General features: G+C 54.2%; 2 protein-coding genes across 7 annotated transcripts in view; one reads left to right on the top strand and one right to left on the bottom strand.

Moving 5' to 3' along the window:
• Window positions 1-2,341: 2,341 nt before the first annotated feature.
• LRRC75B (leucine rich repeat containing 75B) lies at window positions 2,342-13,627 on the bottom strand. Of its 3 annotated transcripts, XR_014135857.1 has the most exons (5): window positions 13,405-13,625; window positions 10,664-10,792; window positions 9,102-9,217; window positions 3,518-7,590; window positions 2,342-3,433 (listed from the first exon to the last, which is right to left on the bottom strand). XR_014135857.1 is itself a non-coding variant. In XM_060612569.3 (4 exons), exons 1-4 carry the CDS (start codon window positions 13,579-13,581, stop codon window positions 7,065-7,067), a joined length of 948 nt encoding a protein of 315 aa, XP_060468552.1. In that variant the 5' UTR covers window positions 13,582-13,625; the 3' UTR covers window positions 2,342-7,064. The 3 variants fall into 3 exon arrangements, 2 of the variants coding, with proteins under 2 accessions (XP_060468552.1, XP_060468553.1); XM_060612569.3 differs by having other exon boundaries at window positions 2,342-7,590; XM_060612570.3 differs by lacking the exon at window positions 10,664-10,792 and having other exon boundaries at window positions 2,342-7,590; window positions 13,405-13,627.
• GGT1 (gamma-glutamyltransferase 1) overlaps window positions 4,999-14,649 on the top strand; it is a 33,314-nt gene continuing 23,663 nt past the window's right edge. For 3 of the 4 annotated variants that reach the window (XM_081790723.1, XM_078435673.2, XM_081790721.1), the window contains exon 1: window positions 4,999-5,113. The gene's annotated coding sequence lies outside the window, so the exon portion shown is untranslated. The remainder of the gene's footprint in view (window positions 5,114-14,649) is intronic. The other variant, XM_081790725.1, reaches the window with a different exon arrangement.

Here is a 14,649-nt window from a genome sequence, read left to right as displayed (position 1 = left end):
TGAGTGTCTGACTCTTGATTTCAGCTCAGGTCATGATTCCCAGGGTCATGGTGTCAAGCCCTGGGTCAGACTCTGCACTGAGCATGCAACCTGCTTAAGAGTCTCTCTCTTTCTCTCTCTCTCTTTCTCTCTCTCCCCAGCTCATGCTCTCTCTCTCTAAAAAATAAAAATAAAATAAAAATATATGTATATAAAAAAATAAACAATTTTAAAAAGCAAGACCCAATTGCATGTACCTGTAAGAAACACACTTTATTTTTTTTTTTTTTGAAACACGCTTTAAATATAAAGACACAAATGGTTAAAAGTAAAAGGATGGGAAAAGATAATACCCTTTCTAATAACTAATCAAAGGAAAGCTGGAGTAGCTATATCTATATTAATATTAGACAAATCGGTTTCAAAGCAAGAAATATGGGGGATAATGGTTATTTCACAATGATAATAAGGTCAGTTAGTCAAGGAACCATAATAATCTTAAACATTTATGCACCTAATAAAGCTTCAAAATACATGATGCAAAAAGTTCAACAAGAAATAGACACATACAATTACAGTCAGGGGTTTCAATTTCCCTCTCAATAGTTGATAGCTGAAGTAGACAGAAAACCAGCAAGGATATAGTACTCAACTTGATTTTGATTAATGTTTATTTTTTAATTTTTTAAATGTTTCTTTTATTTATTTTGAGGAGAGAGTATGAATGAGGGAGGGGCGAGAGAGAGGGAGAGAGAATCCCACACTCAGCTCAGAGCCTGATTTGGGGCTCAATCCCACGACTGCAAGACCTTGACCCCAGCCAATATCAAGAGTCGGATGCTTAACCCACTGAGCCACCCAACACCACTGTTGGGTTAATCACCCACTGATTAACACTTAATAGAACCACCCAACAAAAGCAGAATTCTCAAGTGCGCATTCTTCTCAAGTGCACACAGAACATTTACCAGAATTCAAAAGGCTTCAAAACCATGCTAACTACATTGTCTGACCACAACGAAATTAAGTTAGAAATCATTAACAGAAAGATCCTTGGAAAAATCTCTAAATATTTGAAAACAAAATAACACACAACCATGGATCAAAGAAGAAACCAAAAGAGAAATTAGTATTTTGAACTGACTTTAAATGGAAACACTGAACATATCAGAAATTGTGGGATGCCACAAAAACAGAACTTGGTGGCAGGGGGAGGGGTGTGATTTATAGCATTAACATCTGTATTAGAAAAAAAGAGGGCATCTGGGTGCCTCGGTTGAATGTCCGATTTCAGTTTGGGTCACGATCTCATGGTTCAAGGGTTCAAGCCCATATCGGGCTTGCTGCTGTCATGCAGAGCCTGCTTTGGATCTTCTGTCCCCTCTCTATGCCCCTCTCCACTTGCTCTCTCTCTCTCTCTCTCTCTCTCTCTCAGAAAAATAAATAAATAAAACATTTTTAAAAAAGGTCTCAGATCAATTATCTTAGCTATATTAACACCAGACAAGAAGATTCATTTAAGAATCTAGAAAAAGAAAAGCCAATAAAATCTAAAGGAAGCATAAGAAAGGAAATAAAGATCAAAATGGATGTCAGTGAAATAGAAAACAAAAAAACCATAGAGAAAAATCAATGTAACCAAAAGATGATTCTTTAACAAGATCAATAAAATTGATAAACCTGTAGCCAGACTGATTAGGAAAGAAAAACAATAACAACAAAAAGACATGGGGGCGCCTGGGTGGCTCAGTCGGTTAAGCGTCTGACTTCAGCTCAGGTCATGATCTCGTGCTTCGTGAGTTCGAGTCCTGCATCGGACCCTGTGCTGACAGCTCAGAGCCTGGAGCCTGCTTCAGATTCTGTGCCTCTCTCTCTGCCCCCCTCCCCTGCTTGTGCTCTGTCTCTCTCTGTCTCTCAAAAATAAACATTTACCAATCTCAGGAATGAGAGAGGTGACTACTGCAGATTCCACAGATACTGAAAGGAAATATTATGAAAAGTTTTATGCCAACAAATTTAACAACTTGGATGAAATGGACAAATTCCTTAAAAGACCCAACATACTAATGCTTACTCAAGATGTAACTAATTTGAATAGTCCTATTTCGGTTAAGGAAACTGGTATTGTAACTGGAAACCTTCTACAAAAAAACCTCAGGCCCATGTCCCTTCACTGAGGAATTCTACCAAATATGTAAGAAAGAAATAATATCAATTCTCCACAAACTCTTCCTAAAAAAGTAGAGAAGGGAATAGTTTCTCAACTCATTCTATGAGCAGGGTACCAACATTACCCTAATAAGGAAAACCAGGCAGGCAATCATATTACAAGAAAAGAAAACCACACTGAGATACCACTACACAAGAGAAAAGGAAATATATGTTCATGCAAAACCTTGTACATGAATATTCATAGCAGCTTCATTTGTTAGAGCTAAAAACTGGAAGCCCAAATATCCATTGACAGGGGAATGAATGGTGGTATGTGCATCCAGTAAAATACTACTCAACAATTAAGAGGAACTACTGATGTAGGCAACATCATGGAAGTCTCAAAATAATTATGCTGAGTGAAAGAAGTCATATAAAAGAATACACCCCATATTCTTCCATATATCTAAAACTGTAGGGGTACCTGGCTCGGTTGGAAAGGCAGTCGACTTTTGATCTCACGGTCATGAGTTCGAGCCCCATGTTGGGTGTAGAGATTACTAAAAGAATACATAAACTTAGGGGCGCCTGGGTGGCGTAGTCGGTTAAGCGTCCGACTTCAGCCAGGTCACGATCTCGCGGTCCGTGAGTTTGAGCCCTGCGTCAGGCTCTGGGCTGATGGCTCGGAGCCTGGAGCCTGTTTCCGATTCTGTGTCTCCCTCTCTCTCTGCCCCTCCCCCGTTCATGCTCTGTCTCTCTCTGTCCCAAAAATAAATAAAAAACGTTGAAAAAAAAATTTAAAAAAGAATACATAAACTTAAAAAAAAAAAAAAACTCTAGAAAATGCAAACTAATGTGAAAGGACAGCAAGCAGATCAAGGCCCCCCCTGCTTAGGGAAGGGGGTGGACAAGGAGGGGCAGGAGGGATACATTACCAAGGGGCAAGGAAACTTTTGGAAATGACAGATATCTTTACTGTCTTGATTGTGGTGGTGGTTTCATGAAGTCAAAATATACTATAGTGTACACTTTAAATTGTAACATTTGTTATGTCTATTATATTTCAATGGTACTACAATGAAGAATCATTTTTAAAAATGATACAATTTATTTTTTATTTTTTAATTTTTTTTTAAGTTTATTCATTTTGAGAGAGGGAGAGTGGGGAAGGGGCAGGGAGAGAGGGAAAGAGAGAATCCCAAGCAAGCTCCTCACTGTTAGTGCCTTGCCGGATGCAGGGCTTGAACTCACAAACAATGAGATCATGACCTGAGCTGACATCAAGAGCCGGACACTTAACCGACTGAGCCACCCAGGTGCTCCAAAAATGATACAATTTTTAAAAATTAAGGGGCGCCTGGGTGGCTCAGTCGGTTGGATGTCCGACTTCAGCTCAGGTCCTGATCTCGTGGTCCAGTTCGAGCCCTATGTCGGGCTCTGTGCTGACAGCTCAGAGCTTGGAGCCTGCTTCAGGTTCTGTGTTTCCCTCTCTCTCTGCCCTTTCCCACTTGCACTCTGTCTCTTTCAAAAATAAACATTAAAAAAAATTGAAGATGTGCCTGGTGGCTCAGTCAGTTAAGCGTCCAACTCTTGATTTCAGCTCAGGTCATGATCTCATAGTTTTTGAGTTCAAGCCCTGCACAGGTATCTTTTCTACATGTTTCCTTTTGATTCTCTTAACATCCTGGCAAGGCAGGTTTAGGTTTGAGGAGGCTGATGCCCAGAGAGGTGAAGGCAGCTGGAGTTGTCCCAGACTGTCTGATGTGGGCATGGATCCCGCACCCCTGAGTATGAGGCTGGGCTTCACTTGGTCTGATGAGTACTTCTGAACCCACTCCCCATTTGTCCCTTTCAATCCTGGAAGAGGGCAAAGCCCGGATCCTCACTGTTCCCCTCCCCACTCCTCAATTTTGTATACGAGGCAACAGGCCCAGGGAGGTCCTGATTGGTCCTGCTTTAGGGGCAATGTGGCTGAGGGTCCCTCCCGCAGCAGGACGTCTGCCATCAGAGCGCTGTGATGGTCTCCTGTATCGAATGGTGTCTTTGGCAGAGGCTTGCTCAAGAGTTCCAGTGAATCCTCAGCCCCCAGGCTGGCTGTGGGATAGGCAGCATCAGGCAGGGGGTAGCATCACAGACAATGTGGGCCTCCCCCTCACATCCCGGCTCCTCCGGTTTCTAGCTCTTTGACTTTGGACAGATCACTTAACCTGTCCCTGTATCAGTTTACTCACTCATAAGTATGAAGAGCATTAACGAAACGTAAAGCCATCAGAACAATACTTTGCCAACAGAAAGGCTACAGAAGTGCCCTCCAAATAAATGCATGGCTTTGGCTTTAGTCCCAAAGGTTTGGGCTCCTGCCATTTCCATTCTGAGAGCCCTGGGTGGAGGCCCCACTGACGCTGAAGAGTGCCTGCCCTGTGCCCCCGACGTAGCAGGCACTTTCCAAACCTTATATCATGCTCTCTCCGACAGGCCAAGGGGAGACTTGATATACCTGGTTCCCAAGATGAAGGAATGGACCCTGAGAGGATACCACCAGTGGGTGACAGAGCCAGAACCAGGCTGAGTCTGTCTGCCTCCAAGACTGGGGCTGGGCAAGGCCTACCTGCTTCCTCTTGGGTCTGGAACTCGGGCTGGAGACCGCCTGGCATGTCCTCTCTGCCCACCAAGCTTTGAGAGGCACAAGCCCCCTCCTCTTGGAGTGTACCTGCCTGTAGAGTAGCCTCACTGGTGGCCGTGAGGCCCTGACATGAGGGCACGTGAAGGGGTTGTGGACACCTGCCTGGCAACAAAGCCAACCCTCTTCTCTTGAGCTGTTTTGTGCTCTAGCTCAGCTATTGCATTGCGTGCCTCCGTCTGAGAGGCGGGGAGATTGAGACCAGCTGCCGCTGCCTGAATTCTCCCAGAGCTCGCCTAGTGACACCCGGCTCAGGTCCTCACACCATCCCGGTAGGAGTCTCTCCCAGCGGCAACGTTCAAGGTTTGTGGGCTGGATTTGGGCCAGTGGTGGGCAGGGAGTGAGGGGGGCAGGAGGGCAGGAGGGCCAGAGAGCTTGGCATTTCTCCAGCAAGGAGTCACAGGAGAACACTGCTGCCTGCCTGTGACGGACTTACAAGCCTGCCCAGTGCAAGGCTGGCTTCCCTATCCTTCTCCAAGCTGGCCCCTTTCATCTCCCACCCCACTTTGCCTTGCTCTGGGGAGCCTGAGCCCCCTGTTCCAGAGTAAGAGCACAATGGGCAAGCCCGTGTCTTTAAAACAAGGAGGACTGACAGGGCCAGGACCCCAGGCTGGAGGGTTGAGACCTGGAAGGTACTATGGACAGGCAGTCCTATTTACCCAAGGCAGGGAGAGAGGAGGCCCTGGCCAGGTCCCAACAGTAAGTCAGGAGCAGAGCTGGGTTGAACCTGGTGTTCTCCACACCCTTCCCACCACCTCCGGATAAAGGTTTCTCCAAAAGCAGCCAGACTGGCAGGGGCCTGCCCTTGGGGTGGGCAGGCAGCGGTAGAGAGGGAGCTCCTTTTCCTCCCCACCTCCTTCCTGGTCCTGGAACTCAGCACCTCCCTGTCTTCACCCTTCTTGGTCATCTCCTTTCTCACTCAAGGGGCTGTTGCATATCTAGTCAGCCTGGAATCCGTGCTGACTCATGGTCCCCTGTGGGCCCCACTGCGGAGGAGGGTTAGCTGGTGGGCCCGGGAGAGTCCTACCTTCTCTTTGGCCCAGAGGGCTTTTCTTTGCCTCCAGGTCTCTCCTCATCTGTGAGGATCCCCACTGCCCCAGACCTGACCTGGCTCTGCATGGGAGACTTAGGCTGCTGTCTTCCCCACTCTGGGCCTCAGTTTCCCCCCCAGACATGTTCAAATTCCTTCCTTGTCTTTGCCCTGTCCAACTCCTAGTTGGGCTGTACTCAGCTCTCCGTACAAGGCTGTGAGGCTGACCATGGCTTTAGGCTTCTGATCCAGAGCCTGCCCTGATGGTGCTTGTGGGGAGGGAAGATAGCCCCTTTCTGGGAGCAGACTACCCCTGGGAAGCCCTCGGAATGCTCCACCCCAAGTCCCCTGCTGCTGGATGTACCCACCCCCACGTCCTGCATGCTTTCTTGGAGTCCCCCAGAGGGGAGGACTGTGCACACGGGCCTCCAGGGCCTGGAGGGAACACACAAGCCCTTTGTCTCTGGTCTAAGGTATCTCCTAACCCCATGGAATTCCCCACTGACTTAGTACAGGGAGCCTGGGGGGGGGAGGGCGGGGGCGGTGGGTCCTAGGGGTGGTGGGCAGCACTTGTCCATCTGTGGGAGATGAACCTTGCCTCCTGTCAGCACAGTCTTGTCCTCAGCCCAAGGGGCCCTCCCTGGTGGGGAGGTCAGCATCCTGGGCTCAGGCCCAAGATTGCTGTGGGGCTCCATTCTGAGCTTTGCCCCTCTGTGCCCTCCCAACTGCTCTTCTCCAAGCCCCACCCAGATGTGAAGGCGAGGTCCCTGGAGGCCTCCCCTAACTCCCCAGACCACAGATGGACCTGACCCTTACACCTTGGTGTCTTCTCAGGGAGTAATACCTGGGGTAAGTCAGTGAGAGCTTGGTCCCTCCCTTTCAGGTGTGCAGTGTCCCTGAGTCTTTGGCCACCCCTTTCCCCACCCCAGAAGCAAGCTGGCGCTCAGTGGCCCTGAGGTCCATGGTGCAGAAAGGCTGAGGCAGAGGGGGACATCACTGTTTACTGTGGGATCGGCACAGCAGGTTCTGGGCCCTCCTGCTGAGGGAAGTCTGAGACTCCATCCTGGGCTGACCATCTAGCCTCTAGTGAACCCATTCTCCTTCCAACCCCTTAATCCCAGGCTGAGTATTTACACTGGATTTCTGGGGACCTAGAAGGCCTCCATCATCCCCCATCCCATGTGCCACTGGCAGTCAGGTAGCAGCAGCCAGGGTGGTGGCAGGTCACCTCGTGCAGCAGGCCTGGGGCTCCGACCCTGGCTCGGCAGCTGCAGAGCCCCAGGTGGAGGCAGCAGAGGTGGCCCTGGCCTCACTACCCTCAGGCTCAAGGTCCAGGCCCTCATAGATGGTGGGGAGTGAGGTGCGCTGGCTCAGCCGCCGGCGTAGGCCGACCAGCAGGGGCTGGGGCAAGGAGGCCACGTCCACATTGTTGCCCAGGTCTACCCAGGCCAGCGCGGGGAACTTGGTGGAGTCCTTGACGGCCTCAGTGAGCTCACGGGCAGTGGCCCTCGTCAGCCTGTTGCCGTTGAGCAGGAGCTGGGTGAGGCGGGGCAGCGTCCAGAGGCTGGGTAGCAGCAGGCGCAGAAGCTCATCACTGAGCCCCGTGAAGCTCAGGTCCAGCACCGTGAGCCCGGCTCCCTGGTTTCCCAGGTAGCGCACAATGTGCTGCACATCCCGCGCTGACAGTGGAATCCCCGACAGGTTCACGGTCTCCCCAGCCAGCTGAGTCACCTGGAGGCTGCTCTTGAGGCTGTGGAAAGGTTGCAGGCAAAGATGGACTGAGCAAGGCCATGGCCTTGGCAGGTCCCTACTGGCTGTAGACAATGACCCATTGGGGCAGCCCTCAGTGGTGGCGGGGCCTGGGCCCTACAATCAGGCCAAGCTGGGATCAAACTGCTACTTTCTACGTGGATGGCCATGGGCAATTCTTGGAACCTCTCTGAGCCTCAGTCTCTCCTTTGGTGACAAGAGGGCCTGGCTGTTGTGAGGAATAAATATACGTGTTAAGGTTCCATGAGCTATTATTATTATAAAAACCTCCTGTGTGCCTGCATCACCACACCTGTTGTACCTATTATCTCACTTATTTTTATGCCAACCTAGTTGAGTAAGAATGATTATCCCATTCTGCAGAGGAGCAAATGATGCTCATAGAGGTGATAGGACTCTTCTATGCTCGCACACCACTAAGAGGGTACTGGGTCTTCAAATTAAGGTGCTCTGACTCCTGCCCTCACCTTTTTTCCCACGCCTCCTCTAAGGTCAATCCTTAGAGGGGTAAAGATAGACATTCCTATGAGGGTGATAGGGTATCCGTCTGTCCCCCGAGTCTTGAGGGCTAGAGAGGGGACAGGCCCAGGGTAGAAAGAGGGGAGGTGTTGGGAGGTGTGGGGGTGGGCAGGTGGAAGGTGAAGGGCGGTGAAGGGTTCCCTGTGTTCTAAGCTAGAAAAGAAATTTAGAGACTGAGGAGGGTCCTCCACCGCCCCTCGAACCTCCCTCTAGGTCTCTCCTGTCATTTGAACATGGACCACCAGGCAGATGGGTAGTGGGACCACCTTCAGGGCCCTTAACCACCACGGCAGGAAACAACCTCATGGGCTCCGGGCTCATCATGGACCACCAGGCTCAAGGAGGGGAAGGGTGGCAGAGGTGCGGCAGGGAGCAAGCAGGGGAGAGCACCAGCGCTGTGGTTCTAGGTCCCTCAACCTGGATGTCCGCAGCAGGTAACTAGGCTGAGTCTGGCCACAAAATGGTGATGGAGTGACTGGGAAGGGGACCCCATGGCAGAGCAGGCTACTAGGCTCCCTGCGGAGGCCTCGGCTTCAGGCTGCCTGGCAAAGGCTTTTCAAAGAGCTGTAGGAACATGAGGGCAGAGTGTGGCCTCAGGCAAGCCATTTTGCCTCTCCCGACCTCAGTTTCCTTCCCTATAAAATGGGAATCATGACCCAGAATCTGCCTCCCTCACAGCCTGTGTGAGGATTCAGCTGACGCCTGCTACGCCTGCTGGGGTTATCTTGGTCCGGGTATGGTCCAGGCCCTGTGATAGGCCAGGGATTGAGAGGTGAGCGAAAAGCAGGAGGCAGGTCACACAGAGGGTGCAGTTTGGCTTGGGGGCATTCCACAGCTGTGATGCAGACAAGGGTGAGGGGGTCACAAGGTGGGGTTTCAGGCACCAGCCTCTTGCTGAGCTGCTTCTCCATGTCAGCCTAGGAAGGGACCCTAAGGGGCCACAAGGCAGGGCTGTGGCTGGGTTCCCCTTACCAGCTCTGGGTCTTCCTCTGGAGCAGGCTGGATCCTCGCTGCCGCTTGGAGTGAGGGGTGAGGTGGTAGATGAGCTGTCGGCAGATCTTGTCCGAGGACTTCCAGAGCTCATAGTCCTGTAAGGAGGCAGTGTTGTCAGGATGAGGCCAAGCCCCTCCCATGCCCCTCTGGGCCTTTGGGATCCAAGTGTGTGCTCCGGCACATGATTCATCATGGATCACTGAGCTGCCCACTAGCCTCCCCCTCCCACCCCCCACCCTGGCTGTGGCCTGGCACAGAGCCAGGGGAGGCTGCCCATTGGGAGCTGGACAGGCTGGTCTGAGGCCCGCAGTGCCCGGCGGGAGGATGCCTAGACAATGGGGCCTTGTTCCCTGTCCTCAGGCCCAAGGCCAGTGTCTCGGGCTATCAGCCGGCTCCCTGCCCACCCTCAGCGCTCCGGGGGGACTCGCCACAGGGGGAGGCAGGACCAGACCCCTCCAGGGAGCCCTGCTCCACTGACGCCACCCCCAGGGAATAGGAACAAGCCAGGTCAGCATGCTCTTCTTCCTCTCACTCTCCAAAACTAGACCGTGCCCGTGGGGCCTGGGTCTGGCTGCCAGGGCTGGGAGGGTCAATGTGTTACATCACCACCACCTGGCTCTCTTCTGGTCCTGAGTGGGCCCTCGTAGAGACCTAGCTTGGGGTGGAAAAACAGGGATGCTCTGCTTTCCACAAAGCTGGCACTGAGCACGCTCCACTACCCAGCACATTCTTTATCCTGTCCCTCTGTTAACAGAGCATACACACAGTGGCAGCAAGCCCTGGCAGTCACTATGATAGCCCTAGGCTAGCCTCAGAATCCTTGGTGATGCCTGCATATAGCATGTAGGAGTTCAGAGCTGGCAGGGCCCATAGTGGGCACTCTTGTTTTGCACAGGGATTCACTGGGCCTAAGGGATGGGGGCTGGTGGCTGTGTCAGGAGCGCAGGACCTTCAGTGCTTGTGGCAGGATGTAGAGTGGGGTTGGGAGCAGATGTGGTGGCATGGGAGGAGGGGTGATGGAGGCTGCCGGTGGCAGACACCAATTCAACATGAGGAAGGATTTGCTTATGGTTCACACTGCTATGGGAAGCAGTGAGCATTCATCCCCAAGTGTATCCATACAGGATGGGGACATGTGGACAGGGGTTCCAGCCTATGGTGGCTCTCTTCTGGCCCCAGGAATGCAGAGGCTTAGAGTTTGATTCCATCAGTGGATTTGTCAGAACATTCTATGTCCCACAGCATCCCCGTAAGACTTCCTGCCCGGGTCCCTGGTCCTGGCACACAGTGCTGCCACTCAGGAAGCAGGCCTATGCAACACACAGCTTTTCAGGTGTAGGAAAGCATAGCTCACCTGTGTTCCAGCTGCTTGCCAGCCTAATACACTGAAACTGCCATCAGGTCCCAGAGAGGGACATTGACCTGGTTAAGGCCTCAAAGCAAGTCAGTTGAGGACCGAGGCTCCTAGCCCCCAGCCCTGGGCATTCCTGGCCCCTGTCAGCCACACGGCCCAGCCTGAGGTCCATGCCTACTGGCCTCACCGTCTTGGGGCACTGCAGGTCACGGGCCAGGTTCACGAGCAGGTCATGGGAGATAGGGTCCACCAGATTGAGGAAGGCCACATTCCTATAGAGGATGTCGGTGAGGAGGGTCCCCTCGAGGCCCAGGTCCTGTGAGTGGTGAGGAGAATTGAGTGAGCCAGAAGTTGGGCTCTCCTTTTCCAGGCCCCCATCCAAGCTAGCCTCTCACATTGATTCCCCTCTGTCTGTCTCCTTCCCTGAGGCTTGCTGGAGTCTCTTCCCAGGTAGCGATGACCCAACTGTCCAGGAACACGTGGACCCTTTGGATGGGGAGAGTGCCAGTACATCCAGGGCTTCAGGGAGGTGATAAGTAGGTTCCAAAACCCTTAGACTGGTTCCCTGGAGGCGAAACATGGTACTGTGACACCTACCTCCTCTGGGGTTGGGCTTGTCTGGAGGGTTCTTTGGGGGATCCTCTGATGACCCCCAAATGCTGCTGTCCTCCAGCATTCTCTTTGGGCCCTTTGCCTCTTCTACCTATTTCCAAGCTCTCCTGAGTTGTGGCCACAACAAATGTTTGCTGACAGGTCCAGATCCTTTTGTGGGAATGGACCTCTCTTTCAGCTCAGTCAGATGTCCCAAAGGCAGCTTAGATTGGGTGTGTTCATCTCCTGCCCTGAAGCTGGCCTTGCCTCATATGACCCAGCTCAGTAAAGGGCGTCACCATCCCCATCTCCCCAGCGCTTGGGCAGGAGCCCAGAACCACCCCACCCTCTTCCCTCACCCCTCTCTGCCTAGCTCTCCCTCCCCACTGCTCGAAGAGGTGCAGGCCTCTCTCCCTAACAGCCTCCTCCTGGGCCCCTTGGCCTCCCAACACCTGTCTAGTCCCACCCTTGAGCTGCCAGAGCCAGATCCATGAACACACCCCTAAGCTTGACCCTTAACCCCTTTGGTGGAGACCAAATTCTCTTGATGTTGTATGACATTAGAGACTCATGCACAGCTTGGCATTCCCACCCTCCCCAACCCACCAGCCTCCTTGTCCAGGTTCCACGTCTCCCATCTCTCATAGAGACCTCACCATTGGGCCCCTGGTCTACCTATGCATTCCTGCCTTCAGTCCTTGGGCTTCTCTTCTTGTTATTCCCATAGGCCTGGTGAGTCCCTGAACATCTTTTCAAAGCATCCATACTGACAAGCCGATGGGGCAGGCATAGCCAGGAGGGGCCTTCAGACCCCGGGGCCCTCCTCAAGCCAGAGGGGCAGGTTCTGTGCACAAGCCCCCTGTGCACAGGATTCTAGGCCACATGGGAATGCCATGACTGCAGAGTCCCTGTGGATTATGGGGCAGACCCCTGGGCCAGGAATCCTGACCTGAGACACAAGGGGGCAATTTAGCTGGTTTCCCAAGTTAAAAAAAAAAAAAAAAAAAAATGTCCTGCTGGTGCTTTAGGGCCCAGATGCCATCCCAAAGATCTGTGCCTCTGGATGGTCTAGCTGATTTGGTGCTGCTTTGCTGTTTGCATTTTAAACATCATTCAAGTCACAAATGCCAGCTAGGGAGGATCTAGAAGAGAGGGCTAGCTGGTAAGCCTGGGCTGACCCAGACAGGGCCCCAGACTACAGCCACAGCCCGCCTTCTGCTGGTCTGGACAGCTCCTCTTAAAGGGCCAGCCCCACCTTTCCAGCCCACTGGGCCCAGAGAAAGGAAACCCAGTGCAGAAGGAGTGAGGCTGGGAGACTAGAAGCTTCTGTCTTGACTGTCCCCTAATTTGCTCTGTGGCTCTAGGCTCACCACTGTTCTCCAAGCCTCAGTTTCCCATCTCTAATCATCCACCTGCAGGCCAAACACCTGCATGGCTCATTTCAGATTGCAGTACAGGGCAGCTGCGGTGGCAGTTGCTGCGGGAAATGGGGATGTGGCCAGAGAGGGAAGTGGTTTGCCCAGTGGTGATGCTGGGACCAGAACCCACGTCTTCTAGGGCACCCCAGGCTGGCTCAGGTACCCGGTGTGTGTGGGACCAGGGGTGCCCACGCCCAGCTCTCACCCTGTCCAGATGTGGTGTTGTGATGCACAGATGCCAGGTGTATGTACTCAATGAGTGTGAGCTGCCTGTTAGGATGGGTGATGTGAGTTGTAGCTCTGTCTGGGCTGCCATAGTGTCATGGTGAGGTTGCACGGCTGACCAGCTGGGCTATCAGTTCCCAGGTCCTCTCTCCAGGGTCCTATGCAGTTCCTTCCCCCCTCCCCCGCCCCCACCATGGAAGAGCCGGGAGCTGCCCTCTTCCCATTCATTGCCCCTCAGTACAAGATGTCGTCCCCCTCCCACCATCCCCTTGCCACTCCTTTCCTGCCAAGGCATGAATCTGTGTTCTTAGCTCCGGGCTTGGGGGCACCCTCAATACACACACAACTGAACTCTCAAACCCCAGAAAGGTGGACACCGTCGCGGCCCTCTCTTCCACGCTCACACCACCCCACCCCACCCCACCCCACCCCACCCCCGGAGCCTCACTCGTCCTCACTCTAGCCGATTGCTTTCCCTCCCTCGCCCTCTCGCCCAGACAGGACTCCCAGCCTCCTCAGCCAGTCGTATGCTCCCCTCGGAACCCTCCCGGCCCGTGCGCCCGTCCGGGGCCAGCCCTGCCTCACGTGCCCGGGGCCAACTCCGCAGCACCTCCCGGCCCCTTCCAGGCCCGCAGCCTGCAGCTCTGGCCCCTCCCCGGCCTCCAGCCCCGGGCCGACCCGCTCCTTCTCTCGCCTGGCGCAGGAGGCGCAGCAGCTGCCGCGCGCGCTCGGGCCGCCGCTCGCGGAGCGTGGACTGGATCTCGCGGAGCCAGCGCACCCGGCGCTCATAGGGCGCGGGCCCGCACCCCGCCGCCGCCCCGGCTTCCGAGGCCGCCTCGGGTCCGGTCCGCCGACCCAGCCGCGCCCCCATGGCCGCTGCGCTGCCGGCGCGGAGCGGGAGGCAGTCCGGTCGTCGGCGCCCCGCCCCCGGCCCCAACCCCCCGCCCCGCCCCGCCCGGCCCGGGCTGCATTGGGTGGGGAGCGCAGGGTCCGAGGTTGCGCGCCCGGGCGGGGCCGCAGCGGAGGAGGAGGGCGGGGTTGCTGCTGGGGCCCCCAGAGCTCCCAAACCCTCGGTTTGGGAGGTCTGGCCAGTGGAGTCCCGGGCCCGCGCTAGACCGGGCTCTGGAGCTCTGTCGTCTGGGCCTGGAGTCGTTTGGGGAAGCACTGAGCAGGGGCCGGGCGAGGTGGCGCTTGGCTAGTGGCCTCCATGCTGACTGTGGAGCAGTTGCTTTGGTGGTGCAGAGCACTGGACTCCGAGTCGGGGAGGGGTGTGTGTGGGGTGGGGGGTGGGGGGGGAATTCCCTTGCCAGCCTTAGGCAGTGCCATCACCTGCCTCCTGGAATTTCCCAGCCATTGGACAATCGTAGTATCTGACCTGTCCACCTGTGTAGACATTCCTGCATTGACAAATATTTACTGCCCCTCCCTGCCTAACTGGGGGAGGCCTGGGCAGGCTGGGTAGAGCAGGCTGGGCTCCCTTTGGCCCAGGCCTGGGAGACAAACAGGATGAAGAGTCCTGGTTAAACCCCTAAACCTAGCTCTGGGCAGGCTGGAAGCAGGCCAGCTGTACCTGCCCCAGGCTTCAGTCTTCCAGCTTGACAGGGGCGGGGAGGCGGTGTGAGGAGGGGAAGCCCTGGCTCCTGCATGGATCAGGTTTGGGCTAGGGACCCAGCCAGCTCTAGGGGCCTACTTGGGGGCCTGCTGCCTCCTGGAGGCTCCCCTCCCAGCTCTGGGCCCTCACACTCCCTGGGTAGGGGACATTTGGAGCAGGAGGGCTCTAGACACCCAATTCCCACAGCAAAGAGTGTGTGTCCAGCCTGTGAGGACAGTGGGCCTGGGCACAGGTTCAGGAGGGGTGAGCATAGATGGGGTGTGCGTGGGGTGAGGGGTGGCCATCTGAGGGCACATGGTAAGTGAGGGTAGAGTCAGACTTCTCTTT

This window comes from Panthera onca, chromosome D3 (genome assembly GCF_046562875.1).
Source record: "Panthera onca isolate mPanOnc1 chromosome D3, mPanOnc1 haplotype 2, whole genome shotgun sequence".
In the NCBI taxonomy this organism is placed as follows: Eukaryota; Metazoa; Chordata; class Mammalia; order Carnivora; family Felidae; genus Panthera; species Panthera onca.
Note: the sequence above shows the minus strand (reverse complement) of the source record. Positions and strands in the feature narration are given on the sequence as shown.

Coding starts and splice junctions, on each gene's coding strand:
- LRRC75B (XM_060612569.3), bottom strand. CDS start 13,581: ATGGGGGCGCGGCTGGGTCGGCGGACCGGACCCGAGGCGGCCTCGGAA. Junction 10,793..13,404: donor TGCTGCGCCTCCTGCGCCAG/GCGAGAGAAGGA, acceptor CACCACTCACAG/GACCTGGGCCTCGAGGGGAC. Junction 9,218..10,663: donor ACCTGCAGTGCCCCAAGACG/GTGAGGCCAGTA, acceptor GCCTCCTTACAG/GACTATGAGCTCTGGAAGTC.